The following is a 16,386-nucleotide window of genomic DNA, read 5'->3' on the forward strand; positions in this document are numbered from 1 at the left end:
TGAAAAATGTGCCAGGATGTCAGGGTCACACTCAATTGTGATGCCATCTATGGTAACTTGACCACAGAATGGTAGTCGAAACACAACATTAATAAATAAAGTTAATCTTTAATATAAAAACAACAAAATTTAAAATACAGTATGGACTCAAAAACGGGAGCAGCGTAGCTAAACATCGAAATAACCATAACTGAATAGAATCAGAATTAACGGTAGTTAAATACCAAATAGATAAATAGTTCAAATTAAGGCTTGCAAGATGATAAAAGGTATGGATAAAGTAGACGTGGAGTGGATGTTTTCTCTTGTGGGGCATTCTAGATTGAGAGGTCATTGTCTTAGGATAAGAAGTAGCAAATTTAAAAGAGTTGAGGAGAAACTATTTCCCCCAAAGGGTCATGAACAGTGGAATTCGCTACCCAGAGTGCGGTGGATGCTGGGACAGTGAGTAAATTTAAGGATGAGTTAGACACATTTTTAATTGATAATGGGTTAAAGGGTTATGGAGAACGGGCAGGACGGTGGAGTTAAGGCCAGGATGCGATCAGCCATGATTGAATGGTGGCGCAGAATCGATGGGCCAAATGGCCTAATTCTGCTCCTATATCTTATGAACTTATAAAGACAAATATACACAAATAACAACAACCAATGACGTCCTAGCACTTACAGATTACATCAGCAAGGGATTTAAATAGAAGATGCTTAATAATAACACTATAACACCATCCATGTGCAGTGTGTTGTCTTGCATTGCACTGGTTACTGCTAACAGTACTGCTTAACACTCTTTTACTGGGTGGATGCTCAGAGGTGAGTACAAGATCGCAGATTTAACATGTGCCTTTGAGTTTTGCATGGACAATGTTGTGCTGTTTTAATGGATTTGCTCAGCAGTAATTTGGGGAGCTGGCACATCTGCCACGTGAGTTCAATTTCTGAATCCAGGAAATGGCATTATACCCTGTCATAAGTATTTTAAGGGAGGGAAATTTTGAGAGATTAGCTCAATAAAAATATAATTGTTGACAAAAAATAATTGCTGATTATGGAACAATCCATGCCCCATACGAATCCCAGGGACAGACCTGGCCGTGGTAAGCTTCCGCGGGTGAATAAATGTTTGGGGCTCAATTGTATTTTTTATTTGCAAACAGCAGGTTTTACAACAATTATTTTCTGAGCCGTTTTCTTGCTGCAGGTTTCCTAGTGCACATTTTGCATTAATTATGTGTGCTGTTGACTTAAAAGCGTATTAACTTGTTTCCTCTGACAGCTTGGTAGTTAATGAGCTGAGCAATACCGACTCACACATACCAGAAAAGCAGCATGTAAGAAAGCTGCAGTTTCTTTTTCTTGGAATAGAGTGATGCTAACAAAGTTGTGTTTATTATTGACCCTTAGCTGCCCTGATAGAGGGTTGGTGTGCCTTCAGTTTTGAACTTTCTTCAAAATCAAATTGAGCTGCTTTTCTGAGTAGACCACTCTGCCAGACTCCGTAAGCTGATATAATCGGGCTGTGTAACTTGAATTTTCCCTGTGTCGATTCGCATGCATGTTGTGCCTGCCATTCTGGAGTCAAGCCCACCTCATGTCTCCTTTTTATCTTTCCTTTTTTTATTTTTTTATTCTTCCTATACTCCTCTCTCTTTCATCATGGCTCCTTTCATTTCCTTCCTTTCGGGTACGTTGCTCTCCCAATCCCCCAAGATGCCACCAGCGCTCTTTGAACTTCCTGCACCTCTGCTGCCATCCCAGTCACGATTCCTTCTTGGATAAGCTTACAGGTTTCCCTTGTGCCTCTCTTGGCATCCTCCAAAGGGTCCATTTTAGGCTCTTCCTGCTGCCTCCTTAAGAGCAGCACCCTCAACTCACTCTCTTTATTAACTGTTGTGTCCCCTGAGGGCTAATCTTGTCAATCTATCTTGTGTCTATCTTATCCCTTCCAGTGCTCACCCTGTTGACGCTGCCCATGTACCAGCTGTCACCACACCTCTCCACCTCCCTCCGGAATGCTAGCTCATTTGAAAATGGGACCCGTGCCTATCTTTTGAGCTTATTGAGCACCAACATCGTGACGTCAGTGCACTGAGTTGGAACTTGGTTGTCACGCCCTTTATGGTATAGAACTCTTGTCAAAACTCGCTGTTCACGTTCACTCGTTAAGAATGGCCATTTGAATGAAGTACTGGGAGGAAGGGTGATTACCAGCACCTATGTGTTCGTACCGCTGCATGAGTTACTCTCAATGCTTTCTCATAAATTAAGATTTGAAATGGTCATCTGTTTTGTGCACACCGATTGTAAGGAGATGTGTCTGAGTGTTTTTATTTTTTTGACAGTAACATGATCAAGGTGCCGACCAATGATGAGAATAGCTTGGATCAGAACTCCTTTAAGAAATCACAAAAAAATCTATCCAGTAATAATGTTGCAACCAGAAACAACACGAGCATGTTGTTGAAGAAGAAGAGGGAAGTGACCGAGGAGGAAGCAGAAAGGTTAGTTTTAACATTCGCTCATCATGGTTAAGGAGCAGTTAGAATTTGTGACGCATAAAACTACCTCTGGATCTACATTGTAATTCCGAGCCACATTCCAGCAGGGGTGTTGAATCTTTGTCCATGGAGACTACGATATTTTGCCCTCAAACTCTCTTTTTGTTTGCCTTTCTAATTGCGTGATTTACTCTGTTTGAATTCTATTAGCTTGCAGGAATCATTGATGAATAAATCCCAATTCATAACACCAAGATCTGTTAGTATTAACTATTTGAAATATATAGAGACTTGTGAGAACAGATATTGAAACCAAATCGGGTTTTAGCGCCCATGGCAAACGCAGGCGTAAAATCCCACAAGAGGTGACAAGTGAGGTTCTTGCCGGCGAGATCACCCCCCCCCCCCCCTCCCAGCCATTGGTTTAACCAGGTTCCTGCTCAAAGGTTGGGAACCTCATTTAAATACAGTATCATCTCATTAGCAGGCATTGCTGCTGTATCATTTCCCCCCCACATTGGGATTTCCTTGCTTGCTGATGCAACGTCACATCAGTGAGGTTTACAACATGTCTTGGGCAAAGTGCACCAGGCAAAGAAACAATGTACAGGTTGATACAGGGGGGACATGCCCTGGCAATGCTCCCAAGGGGGCCAGCATTTATTGCCGATCGCTAATCACCCTTGAAACGAGTGGCTTACTGGGCCATTAAAAGTCAACCACATTACTTGGATCTGGAGTCACATGTGGGCAACCAGGTAAGCTTGGCAGATTTCCTTCCCTCAAGGGCATTAATGAATGAGATGGGTTTTTACAACTGTCGACAATCACTTCATGGCTATCAGTGGAGTTTTCTTTATTGAGTTCAAATTTTACCATCCGCCGTGGTGGGATTCGAACCAGGTCCCCAGAGCATGACCCCGAGTTTCTGGTTCAGTGACAATACCACTATGCCACCACCTCCCCATAATGGTGAGCAGAGAGGTGAGGGTCCATCCATTGATGCAGAACTTGACACATGCAGACAGCTACCACCTTCAGCTGACTCACAAAACGCACACGGAATAACACCAAGCTGATCCTTAGGACCGAGCTGATAGTTTAAAAGGCCTACGTTCTTATTTTTGGATGTGAAACATGGATGACTCAGAGCAATCGAGAAAAGAAGCTCAACAATTTCTATCTTCACTCTGTGGCGCATTGGGGGCATATCCTGGCAGGGTAATGTTACAAAGGAAGCAGTTCTCTCAAAAGGCAGTACGCCCAAGTTTGTCAAACAGAGGTGACCTTGTTGGCTTGGACACGTCGCCAGCAGGATGAATAAATATCAGATGCTCAAGGATTTGATGTATGGTAAGGTGGCTGGAGCCGGGTGTCCCGTAGAAGCACAAAGCCCATCTTCAAGGATGCTTGCAAGCCTGACGTGAAGGCCCTAAGCATTGACTCTTGCACCCGGGAGTCACTAGCTGATGGCAGAGGAAATTGCCACCACCTCCTCCCGTGGGCTGGCATGCACCGCTGCGATGGCCAGGGTCTACAGCAGTTTGGCAACAGACACTCCATGCCAAAAACAACAAACCACAATGCCATTTGGGAGCTAAATAGAACATACAGTGCAGAAGGAGGCCATTTGGCCCATCGAGTCTGCACCGACCACCTTAAGCCCTCACTTCCTCCATATCCCTGTAACCCAATAACCCCTCCTAACCTTTTTGGACACTAAGGGCAATTTATCATGGCCAATCCACCTAACCTGCATGTATTTGGACTGTGGGAGGAAACTGGAGCACACGGAGGAAACCCACACAGACAAGGGGAGAATGTGCAGACTCCGCACAGACAGTGACCCAGCGGGGAATCGATCCTGGCGCTGTGAAGCCACAGTGCTAGTCACTTTTGCCACCATGCTGCTTCATATGTGACATTTGTGGCAGAGCCTTTCTCTCAAGGATTGACTGCTTCAACCATCAGCAGTGGTGCACCATATGAAGACATCCTGTGTGATAGGAATTTGTTTATTGCGTGTCAATATCTTCCTTAGATAGAAGGATGCTGGAACAAGCCTGGAGGGTGAAGAACAGAAATTGGTGATGAGTGTGTGAGCTGAACAGCGCTGAAACCGATCGGTACTGTGAATTCAAAATAGCGTGGTAATAGATCTTAACTTTTCTTTCAACGAGAAAATGCAGTTCAGAGAATTGCTCGGGGCACAGTAGCTTCAGCCAATTGTTAATTGATTGCACTTTATATTTAGTATAATTTCAGCTAATTGACTTAGCCATGAGTCATCTTTTCTGTTTACATGGTGCGATCTATCTATCTGATTAGATTTGTTCTACAGAGAACTAACAGTGAGCATTCCAGCACACTGATGCAGTAAAGGATTTTTGGCCCAAGGCAATTTTCTGGAAAATAAGCAAATTCCCGAGTCAACGTTTTAACTCAGAGGAAATTTGGGTAATTTGATATAATACCTGATGTCAGGGAAGATATGGGACAAAGAAGTTGCAACGTGTTCAAGTGGTTCAATGTATCTGATGGGTTGGTACGGCATTCCGGTAATTGTTTTTTTTTTAAGTTTTAGAGTACCCAATTAATTTTTTCCAATTAAGGGGCAATTTAGCATGGCCAATCCACCTACCCTGCACATTTTTTGGGGGTTGTGGGGGTGAAACCCATGCAAATACGGGGAGAATGTGCAATCTCCACACGGACAGTGACCCAGAGCCGAGAACGAACCTGGGACCTCGGCGCCGTGAGGCAGCAGTGCTAACCCACTACACCACCGTGCAGCCCTCCATTCCGATAATTGTTACAGTGTTGTATTACCCAAACAGTTCATAGAATCCTTGTGGTGCAGAAGGAGACCAACCGTTCAACCCATTGAGTCTGCAGCGACCCTCCGAATAATCACCGTACCAGGACCACACCCTCACCCTATCCCCGTACCCCCACATAGCCTTTGGACGGTCAAGGGGAAGTTTAACATGGCCAATCCACTTATATCTTTGGACTGTGGGGAGAAAACCAGAGAATCCAGAGGAAACCCATGCAGACACGGTGAGAACATGCAGGTTCCACACACATAGTCACCCGAGGTCAGAAGCGAACCGGTGTCCCTGGCGCTGTGAGGCAGCGGTGCTGACCACTGTGCCTCCCTGAACTGTTGTTTCATATAATATAATATAACAATCTTTATTGTCACAAGGAGGCTTACATTAACACTGCAGTGAACTTACTGTGAAAATCCCCTAGTCGCCGCATTCCGGCGCCTGTTCGGGTAGACAGAGGGAGAATTCAGAATATCCAATTCACCCAACAAGCACGTCTTTCGGGACTTGTGGGAGGAATCCGGAGCACCCGGAGGAAACACACGCAGACACAGGGAGAACGCGCAGACTCCGCACAGACAGTGACCCAAGCCGGGAATCGAACCTAGGACCCTGGCACAACCGCCTGACGCCAAAGCCTGTCCCCATCTACAAGGCACAAGTCAGGAGTGTAATGGAATATTCTCTACTTGCTTGGATGAGTGCAGCTCCAGCAACACTCAAGAAGCTCAACACCATCCAGGACAAAGTAGCCTCGCTTGATTGCTCCCCCTTCCACAAACATTCAATCCCTCCACCATTGATAAACAGTGGCAGCCGTGTGTACCATCTACAAGATGCACTGCAGGAACTCACCAAGGCTCCTAAGGCAGCACCTTTCAATCCCATGACCACTACCATCTAGAAGGAAAGAGCAGCAGATACCTGGGAATCCCACCACCTGGAGATTCCCCTCCAAGTCACTCACCATCCTGACTCGGAAATATATCGCCGTTCCTTCACTGTCGCTGAGGCAACATCCTGGAACTCTCCCTAACAGCACTATGGGTGTACCTGCACCTCAGGGACTGCAGCGGTTCAAGACGGCAGCTCACCACCACCCTCTGAAGGGCAACTAGGAGAGGGCAATAAATACTGGCCTAACCAGTGACGCCCATATCCTGCAAATGAATTTTAATAAAAATCTTGCTACAGCTACCCCACCACACAGATTTACTGTCAAACCGGTCCAATGTTTCCCATGAAGTTACAGATTCTTCCAGTATCTCCCAGTGGAAACCTGTTGCTCTTCTACTCTCTGGATTCCAATCAGCCTATGAACTGGTCAACATGAGACAGAGTTTGAGCACTTGGATTATTCCCTTCAATGCTCCTGGGTTTGTTGAATTTGGCACACCCATTGTTTTGGAAAAGAGCGAGGCCTTGCTCTCTCGATGGCGGATAATACTTGATAGCAGTCAGACAATGGGCGGGTCACCACATTATTAAAGTCAGGTTTGTTGGGGCAGTTTCCGTTTCTGTGTGCGTCAGGGTGGAGGAGGCCGAGAGAGGGAGCAGAACTGACCAGGAGCAGCCAAAAGGAGCCATTCAACAACTTCAGTCGAATAAGGTTTTACTTTGACGCATCCAATGAAAATCCATTGCAACTTGATGCAAGAGACAGGATGGATAAGGGAAAATGTTCAATGCTGTAAGAAATAGCGCGCTGCTGGTCAAAAAATATGTTGGTCTGCACATGTCGTTTGTATATCTAGTTATAGAATTTAGAAGCCGCTACCTGAGGTGAGCTGACGTCTGGATATCACAGATGAAATGCTCTAGAGACACGTTGAAGGCCACCTCGGAATACTGCAGTTTTAACTCGATACAGTGATGGCAGCGTGAGAACCTTGTGCCAATATTGTTTTGGTTTTGCCACTTGAAGTTGCTAGTTCCATTAATATTTGAGTAATTAAGCATTTCGTATAACTTGTGGTGAAATATTCTGTGGGTGTTAAATATATTCAATCTCATTCAAGGGGTCATGTTTAATGAACAAGCCCGAATGTCAATCTTACATCCCACTGAGATGAGCGGGGGTCACTCATGTGGCCCATTCACTAGCCTAGGTTGACCATTACTGCTTTTGGGGCTGTGGGTTTGCAAGAACTGACTGCCAAGTACCTGGCATGGAATATGACTCTCTCAATCTGCCTCATTTGGGTTTCAGTGCGATATTTATGCCCCGGATCAGGTGGTTTCCTGCCGACGGCGAACGTTCGGCACCGGTTTCCCGACGGCAGGGGATGGGTTAAATGGGAAATCCCATTGACAGCAGCGGACCAGAAGATCCCAACGGTGGGCCGCCTCCTGCCACCAAGAAACGCGCCACGGGGGAGGTGGGGTGTAGTGGAAACTCAACCGATTGATTTGGATATTGATTTTCAGTTTGGCTGAACTTTTCTCATCACCTTTTCTGCTGAACAGCTTTAATAGGTGTCTTTTCATTCCATCGATTCTCTACATGTTTGCACATATTATTTGTTAAACTTTGTGTCTAAACCATCACGTTTGCTTTGACATCAATCTGGAGGTTTTAATGACTCATTAACACTGTGATGACTTCAAATGCCCACGGTAACAGCACTAGATATCCTACCTAAACATCGGAAAAAACTGAGTCAAAAACTGTCTCTAAATATGTTTTTCTACCACCCTTAGAATCCGATACTTAAATCTTAACGATAAAATGGATTTTACTCAGCTGCTCCAGAACGATAATCCAGATATCGCTCATCCCGATTTCGGGTATGCATAGATTTTTATGTAGGAGTGTGTTGCCTTCCTTATAGCATTGTGCAGAAATCCAGATTTTTGTAGTGCATATACTAGCTGAGCTGTGTTTTTGCAGCATACCGTGCAGTAGTGTTTTTGCTGCTTCCTTGCTTCTTTGCCTAGGTTTAATTTCTGCTTCATCTTTGTGCTTGAGTTTACCGCTGTAGAAACCTGTGACAAATTTTAACCTGGGGGGGGAGGGAGTGGTTTGGTTGGCAAAGTTGGCTATGATGCTGTAATTTCACTACAGTTGTGTGAAGTTGTTGAGAACTATCCGATGAACTATCTTCTGCCTTTCCAATCATGTGTTGTCTCTCTCAGCCGTATAGATCCTCTTAGAAATTAGTTTGGTGAGTCTCAACTCCATTCTTAAAGGTCAGTTATAGACTCAAACTTTCTTCATCCAATTACAATTGGCATTTATATATTGACGGACATGTCACTCCCTTCAAGCGAAGTTGACTGGGCTGGAGAGATACTAGGAGGTGAAATAACACATGGAAGTTGTTTAAGTTATGATCTGATAAAGAGGATTTTTTCTCTGTTTAATAATTTGAATAGATAGGGGTTGGGTCGTATTTTCATGTGACTGTTTGACACTAAAGCCACAATAGGAATCCTGGCGAGTAAGATTTTAACTTTTGTATGGAGCAGCTAATATCAGACTGGAAGTCCATTATAAAAATCTCCCAGTTTTTGTGTCATCCAATGAACATTGGCCAATGTTAAAATTATGTGCCGAGTATCTCTTTGGGACACATTATTGGATCAGTGCAGAAAGACGTCAATACGAGGCACTCGCTGGCTTGTATTTAATTTTGATGTGCAAGCATTGGATTCTGTCACTGAATGGACTGTCATTTGCAACTCTCAGTCAACAGCACATGGCTCTGAGTCCCATCCCAGAATTATTGTGCAGGAGGATGTTAGAGGGAGTGAAGATTTTCTGAAAGTTGTGAATGTTCATTGGCGAAGTGAGAATTTGGTACAAAATCGTCCTGGTTGCCCACGAGTCTATCACCGCCACTTCAGTTTTTGTGATGGATTTGATTATCGATGTAATGTGTCCCTTGACTCACCGACATTATTTTAGCGAGCCCGGGAAAATAAAGATGCATCACTTCACGCTGCGCTGCATGCTGTGTTCTGATTAGGTAGTCCATTCACCGTAACCGGAGGCATATCATCGAAAGACAACGTTCTTAACTTTCAGTTGAAGGAATTGTACGTGAAGTGGGTGCAACTGCTCCAGTGAGGGGCAGCCAGGTGGCGCAGTGGGTTAGCCCTGCAGCCTCACGGCGCCGAGGTCCCAGGTTCGATCCCGGCTCTGGGTCACTGTCCGTGACCCAATCATATGTCACTGTCCGTGTGGAGTTTGCACATTCTCCCCGTGTCTGCGTGGGTTTCGCCCCCACAACCCAAAGATGTGCAGAGTAGGTGGATTGGCCACTCTAAATTGCCCCTTAATTGGATAAAATGAATTGGGTACTTTAAATTTTTATTAAAAATAAAATTAACCAGTGAGAAGAAAGGACTTTTTCTGTATCAACTTCTAAAAAATCTCTTTGATACTGTTTTAAATGCTTGTTTTTGTTCTCTTTCTCTTTGCTGTTCTCTCTCCCCCCCCCCCCCCCCCCCATACCCCCTCCCCCGCCACATCAAAATGATAGATTCATACAACATGTGAACCATGCAGCGATTACCATCCAGCGCTGGTACAGACGCCATTCCCAGAGGCGCAGAGCAAGTCAAGCTGCACTTAAACGACTGCTTACGACGAAAAAACAGGTGACAGAATTGCCACTTAAAGGAATTATGATTGGATAAAATGCTGTACACTGGCTACTCACATTTAACTCACCCAGATTTATTGCTGGGACCATGCGAATTGCACGATGAAAAGAAAAACCAATTAATCTAGCTGCTACAATCCTGGTAGTCACATGATGCAACAGTGATTGCGTTTTGACGAGTTGTAGTCGCCAATCATATCAGTCGAGATTTTTTTTTCGACTTTATTCGTCGACAGCAGATCCAGGCATGAAATGGAGAGAATCCCTTTGGGCAGCATAGAACCAAAGTAATGTGTTCCTCCTAAGCCTGCTGCGCTTATCATGGTCATAGCTCAAACTCTTCCTACACTGTATCCCAAAATGCAATTTTCTTGGAGGGGGGGGGGGGGGGGGGGGAAATGCGGGGGGATGCGGGGGGAATTGAATCAAACAATAGGATCTGCTTCCATCTCGCTAGGCATTGACATTTGTTTACTGAAGAATTGTTTCTGCAGGTTGATTTTGAATTTATTAATAGTCTCTATTGTCACAAGTAGGATTACATTAACACTGCAATGAAGTTATTGTGAAAAGTCCCTAGTCACCACATTCCGGCGCCTGTTCGGGTACACGGAGGGAGAATTCAGAATGTCCAAATTGCCTAACAAGCATGTCTTTCGGGACTTGTGGGAGGAAACCGAAGCACCCAGAGGAAACCCACGCAGACACAGGGAGAGCGTGCGGACTCCGCATAGACAGTGATCCAAATCGGGAATCGAACCTGGGACCCTGGCGCTGTGAAGCAAAAGTGCTAACCACTGTGCTACCGTGCCGCCCTTTTGCTCTACCCCGACCCCCCTAACCCTTTGCCCCAATGTCAACCGTGTCCTCGGGTTCAAATATTCTGGACACAGAAATATAGAAACGTACATAGAAAATAAAAGCAGGAGGAGGCCATTCAGCCCTTCAAGCCTGCCCTGCCATTCATTATAATCATTAAGTTAAGTACCTTGATTGTACCTCAACACCCCCCCCCTTCAAATATCATAGCTCTTGATTCCTTTAATCAATAAAATGGTGTGTTGTGATCTAGATTATCAATTGGTAAAACCATTGTTCCCCAGAGAAATAGCTTCATGCAAATATGTTTGCTGAAACTGTAAACCATCAGTGCTCCTGTAGATAAATATATACTAAAGGTATTGTTGTACAGCGGAACAGAATTGGGTTTATTCTGCAGTTGGGTGCGATAGTAGTTCAATTTGCCATTCACAAAGTGCTAATGTAGCGATGGTGCATTTCTATGTCAGGAGAAAGAGCAAGAAATGCTAGCTGAGAGTGTCCAAGAGTGTCAGAGGAAAAAAAGCGAGGAAAGAAGGAAGATTCGAGAAGAGAAAGCTCGACAAGCTAGGAAGGCAGCCATAGAGGTACTGTGTTGTAAAGTGAATTCCTGTATCCAGGTTGGTGCGTTTCTTGTTTCACACTAACCGTGCATGTGAACATCCTTATTTCAATTTACTCCATAATCCTTTAATATGATGATTGTGGCATTTACAGCGGTCCGATAATGCCAATATGAATCTACGGGCCTACTTCTGCAACACAGAACTACTTAACTATAGAATTTCTGCAGTGCAGAAGGAGGCCATTCGGCCCGTTGAGTCTGCACCGTCGCTCTGAAAGAACACCCCACCTAGGCCCACTCCCCTGCCCATCCCCAAAACCCCACCTAACCTGCACACTGTGGGGCAATTTAGGATGGCCAATCCACCTAACCGGCACATCTTTGGACTGTGGGAAGAAACCGGAGCACCCGGAGGAAACCCACGCAGACACGGGGAGAATGTGCAGACTCCACACAGACAGTCACCCAAGGTCGGAATTGAACCCGAATGCTGTGAGGCGGCAGTGCACAATCCTTCATAATAAAAAATTATATGTGCGATGTCACTCTTATGTCTCTACGCTTTATAGTAACTTTAGTGGAACTACAATTATTTCTCCTCCCCACCCCCTCCCTCCCCCCACACCTCCCACCATTGAGTGCGTTTTTAATTCCTTCATGGCCCTTCTGTTGTTTTTCTTTCCGCGGTGTAGTTCAAGTAATGAGCAATGATGGGATTAAATCTGTCAGCGTGACGCAGTATTGGTGCTCCCGCCATTGAATTAGAAGGTTAAGGGTGCACGCGCCACAGCACGGCTTGAGGGCTTAATCAATACTGACAGTCTAAACAGTACAGCGGTGAACATAAAAACATGAGAAATAAGTGGTGACTAGGCCAGTGAGCCCCTCGAAGCAGCTCTCTCGTTAATATACTTTCTCTTTATTCTAAGTGGACCCATGACTTGACAGAGAACTCGGCAAATACTTGTGTATGTGGTTAGTCGAGAATATTACCCATTAACAGTGCTTGACGCCTTGCCAGTAGAGTTCTGAAGAACTGCACTGATGGTCCAATTGTACAATATCCATCTATCATTGTAGAGTAAGGTAGTGCTCACCAGAGATCTCTGCCCCAGGAAATTAAAAATGATCCTTATCTAAATTTCAAAGTTAAGTAGTCATGTTAGCTGTATGTTGTATTGGCGGAACTTCCCGATTTTCCCCAACCCCCAATGATTGAGTAAGAGTGTTTTACTGGGAGGAAGGGTGAATGTATCGTTACTTTTCAAATAACCACAAATCTTAATGCACGCTACCTGTATTTGTCACAGGAACTTCAGCAGAAACGCGCAGAGAAAGCAGCCGATGATAAAAAGATTAGCGAGGAGGAAGTCGGTCTGCTTCAGCAAAGGGGAAAGATCGCAAAGAGAAAAACTATCAAGCCTGCGCCCGTAAATAACACCAGTCCAGTACACAGTCAAGTCAAATCCAAAAATACAGGTGTGGGATCGTACTTGTATCACCGTAGATGAAGGGGTTAACAAAATGTGGTCAGAAGCAGTAATACATTGGATTAATTCTTTTGTGTATTCTCGAGCTTTCTCTTCTCTCCTTATTTTGATACATTGCCACTGCGATTTCACCAATGTCAAATTATTTCAGAGGTGTTCAGTTGGTGATAGACGAACACTAGGTATGAATTATGGGGTGAATTTCTGCAAGGGGTTTCTTCCTTGATTTCCATAATTGTAGCGGAAATCCTGGAAAACCGGCTTAAAATGGTGTTTAAGCCATTTATCTTCACCGGCACTTGCATGTCTTTTGCCAAGGTTAATGTGGACTAGCATTAACACCCTCTCAAAAAATTCACCCTCCTGGAAATATGTGCCAGAAGTCAACAATGGTTTCATGGTCATCATTAGTGTAAGAGTCCTTCCTGTATATTTCCTGCTCATTTATTTTATTTTATTATTTTGGTCTGTGGACCCATAGTCAGGATGTGCCTTTCAGCAGAACACTCGAGGTTGAAGCAACCTGCTTGCCAGAACGCTGAAAGGAGAAACCAGACTCTTTGGCACTAACCAGCTTTGGAGGGAGTTGCTTCGATTGGTTAACTGACAACTGGTGGGTTGGCTAGGGACAGTGTTCTGCCTGACAATGGTCAGTGATTGGTTCCGACAGGATGCTTTATGAGAGAACTGGGCAAAAGCGTTTAGACCTTGGAATCAATCTCTCTCTCTCCCTCTTCTCTATTCTCCCTCTTCTCTCTCTCCCTTGCTTGCTGAAGTGAAAGAACTGCTAACCTGAAATGATGCTGAGTCTGCAGAGAAAGTAACATATTTCCCACCAGAGAAAGCCATCTCAAGCTCAATAGGAAGAAGTATCAAAACGAAAGCCAGACTTCAGAAGGACATTGACTGAAAGTTATCCCAGTGCATAAAAGATCTTTAACCCTTTTAAAAATTATATTTTCTTTCCCTTTCCAGCACCCTTTCATGTGTGTGTGTGTTTTTAAACCTTTTTAAAATTATATTTTCTTGCCCTTTCCAGCACCCTTTCCTTTGTGTGTGTGTGTGTGTGTGTGTGTGTGTGTGTGTGTGTGTGTGTGTAGAGAGAGAGAGTGGGGTGAGTCAGGAAGGAGGGCGTTGGGAAAGGGATATTAGATAGTCAGTTGCATTTTCTGTCTGTTTAATAATACTGTACATAATAAAAGGTTAATTGTGTTTTGAATTAACAAACATGGGGACTAAGTTTATTGGGTTCAACCATGGACCTCGAGTATTTGAATAAAATCTAATTTCACTTGTGTTGTGACTCTGGGTCAAGTGGGGCTGGAATTGACCCCGCACTAGCCTAGGGTGTCATAGAATCATAGAATTTACAGTGCAGAAGGAGGCCATTTGGCCCATCGAGTCTGCACCAGCTCTTGGAAAGAGCACCCCACCCAAGCCCACACCTCCACCCTATCCCCATAACCCAGTAACCCCACCCAACACTAAGCGCAATTTTGGACACTAAGGGCAATTGAGCACGGTCAGTCCACTTAACCTGCACATCTTTGGACTGTGGGATGAAACCGGAGCACCCGGAGGAAACCCACGCACACACGGGGAGAGCGTGCAGACTCCGCACAGACAATAACCCAAGCTGGGAATCGAACCTGGGACCCTGGAGCTGTGAAGCAATTCTGCTAACCACTATGCTGCCGTGCGTAACAATTCGACTCTTAATCGCAGATTTTCAATTTTTAACCCATAGCTCTGGATCACTAGTCCAATGACAATCGCCTCCCCAAGTGCCTTAGGGTATCCTGAGGTTGTGAAAGGTGCGATTGGATTGCCTTTCTTTCTTTACATGATTTAATAAGGAAGAAGGTGTGATTTAACCTCCCTGCATTGGGTTTACAAGAACAGCTTACATGATTTGCTCTTTTTTTTGGCTTTCCTCTCCCAGCTCTCTACCCAGAACCTCCTTCCCATGACATAGCTATGACCAGATCCTTCCTGAGTTTAGGGATTTCACCACACTGCGCATTGACATTCTGCTCCACACGACATTCTGCTCCACACGCATCCCAATAGGATATCGTTGGATCTGTCTACTGTTATTTTTTTATCTTTTTAAAAAAAAACTATTTATCCCTTTTCCCTACCTTGCTCTTGTTGTAGCCACAGATCCAGAAATGCATTCTAACCAGAGAACTGGAAGCCCCCCTGGACCTGGTGTAAAGACAGAAGAACTACAGGTACGAGTTCATGTATTGTGTAACGCCATGCTAATCGATGTCGAGTTTTCATTTCACGTCCGACCAGTTTTGCTACACGTACGTTTATAATTTCTGAAAATCGTTCCCCGTTCTTCACTGACTCTTGAGGCCTTGAGCAGCACAGGTTTAGTTTCTTAGCAGTGCTTAGTGAGCTGGGACTATGGGAGGGACAAAACCATTGGGTTCAGTGAGTGCCTTTTGTTTAATGATATTCCTCCTCTGCATCTGTGACCGCAGTGGGTGCTGACAGGACAGGGTACAGTCCGCGATTTCTTTTGGCACCTCCCTCCCAGCCTCTCCTTGATCAAATTGCCCGCCGAGTCGATACACTCCTTGCACATGGAGATTGGCCTGGTTGGGCGAGGTAGCGGAGGGCACTGACTCTGCAAGTCCCTGCAAGGAGTCAGTGCTTCAGGAGGGAGTGAAGAAAAACTGGTGCAGAAATCCGTACATTTTGAAATCCGGTTTCATTTGTGATATCAAGGGAAACCGGTTTGAGTACAGGGTACAAAAAATGTCCAAGCTGAACATTCTGCTGTTTAATATTTCAACGTTCCTAAAGAAAAAATCTAATGGTGTACGTTATTCAAACTTGAATAATGCAACTAACCTTTGGGATTGGCTGGTTTTCATACCCTCCTGGGTCCTTTTTTATCTTAGCACAGCTTTCACATAAAATAAGAAAATGCATAAGAAGTCTGTAATTTAGGGGTTTAAGTTCTCTCAGGTGGAAAACTCTGACTTGAAATATGATGTTATCATGGAATGAGGACATGCCGTCTGCTCAGTCTTTAAGCTGCAATACTGATAGCCCCTCAAGTTGCATGTAAAAACCTTTGAACGTGGACTTGCGTATACTGTAAGGTGCAACACCCCAAAGCACCTCTTGAGGACTTAATCAAACAATGGCCATGGGGTCAAAGGCAAAGATGTTAGGATGGGGTTCACAAAGGGAGAGCTGGAACACGGAAAGGGGGCTGAAGGTGAAAGACACCTTTTGGCTGGAAATTCCAAAATATGTAGCCACAAGTAACAGTGGCAGGTGAAGGGATGGGGATGCACTGGGCCATTGTCAGTGGTCTGATTAGCAAGTTTGCAGATGATACTAAGATTGGTGGAGTTGCAGATAGCGAAAAGGAATGTCAGAGAATACAGCAAAATATAGATAGATTGGAGAGTTGGGCAGAGAATTGGCAGATGGAGTTCAATCCAGGCAAATGCGAGGTGATGCATTTTGGGAGATCTAATTCAAGAGCGGACTATACGGTCAATGGAAGAGTCCTGGGGAAAATTGATGTACAGAGAGATCTGGGAGTTCGGG

At 44.7% G+C, this 16,386-nt stretch overlaps 1 protein-coding gene across 4 annotated transcripts in view; it reads left to right on the forward strand.

The window, feature by feature from the left end:
• Positions 1-16,386, forward strand: part of cep131 (centrosomal protein 131) — a 117,281-nt gene that overhangs the window by 31,039 nt on the left and 69,856 nt on the right. For 3 of the 4 annotated variants that reach the window (XM_038777085.1, XM_038777086.1, XM_038777088.1), the window contains 6 exons: positions 2,343-2,501; positions 8,030-8,116; positions 9,814-9,931; positions 11,226-11,342; positions 12,631-12,799; positions 14,968-15,044. In XM_038777085.1, the coding sequence (XP_038633013.1) occupies positions 2,343-2,501; positions 8,030-8,116; positions 9,814-9,931; positions 11,226-11,342; positions 12,631-12,799; positions 14,968-15,044 (727 nt within the window). The remainder of the gene's footprint in view (positions 1-2,342; positions 2,502-8,029; positions 8,117-9,813; positions 9,932-11,225; positions 11,343-12,630; positions 12,800-14,967; positions 15,045-16,386) is intronic. The other variant, XM_038777087.1, reaches the window with a different exon arrangement.

This window comes from Scyliorhinus canicula, chromosome 18 (genome assembly GCF_902713615.1).
Source record: "Scyliorhinus canicula chromosome 18, sScyCan1.1, whole genome shotgun sequence".
NCBI classification, from domain to species: domain Eukaryota; kingdom Metazoa; phylum Chordata; class Chondrichthyes; order Carcharhiniformes; family Scyliorhinidae; genus Scyliorhinus; species Scyliorhinus canicula.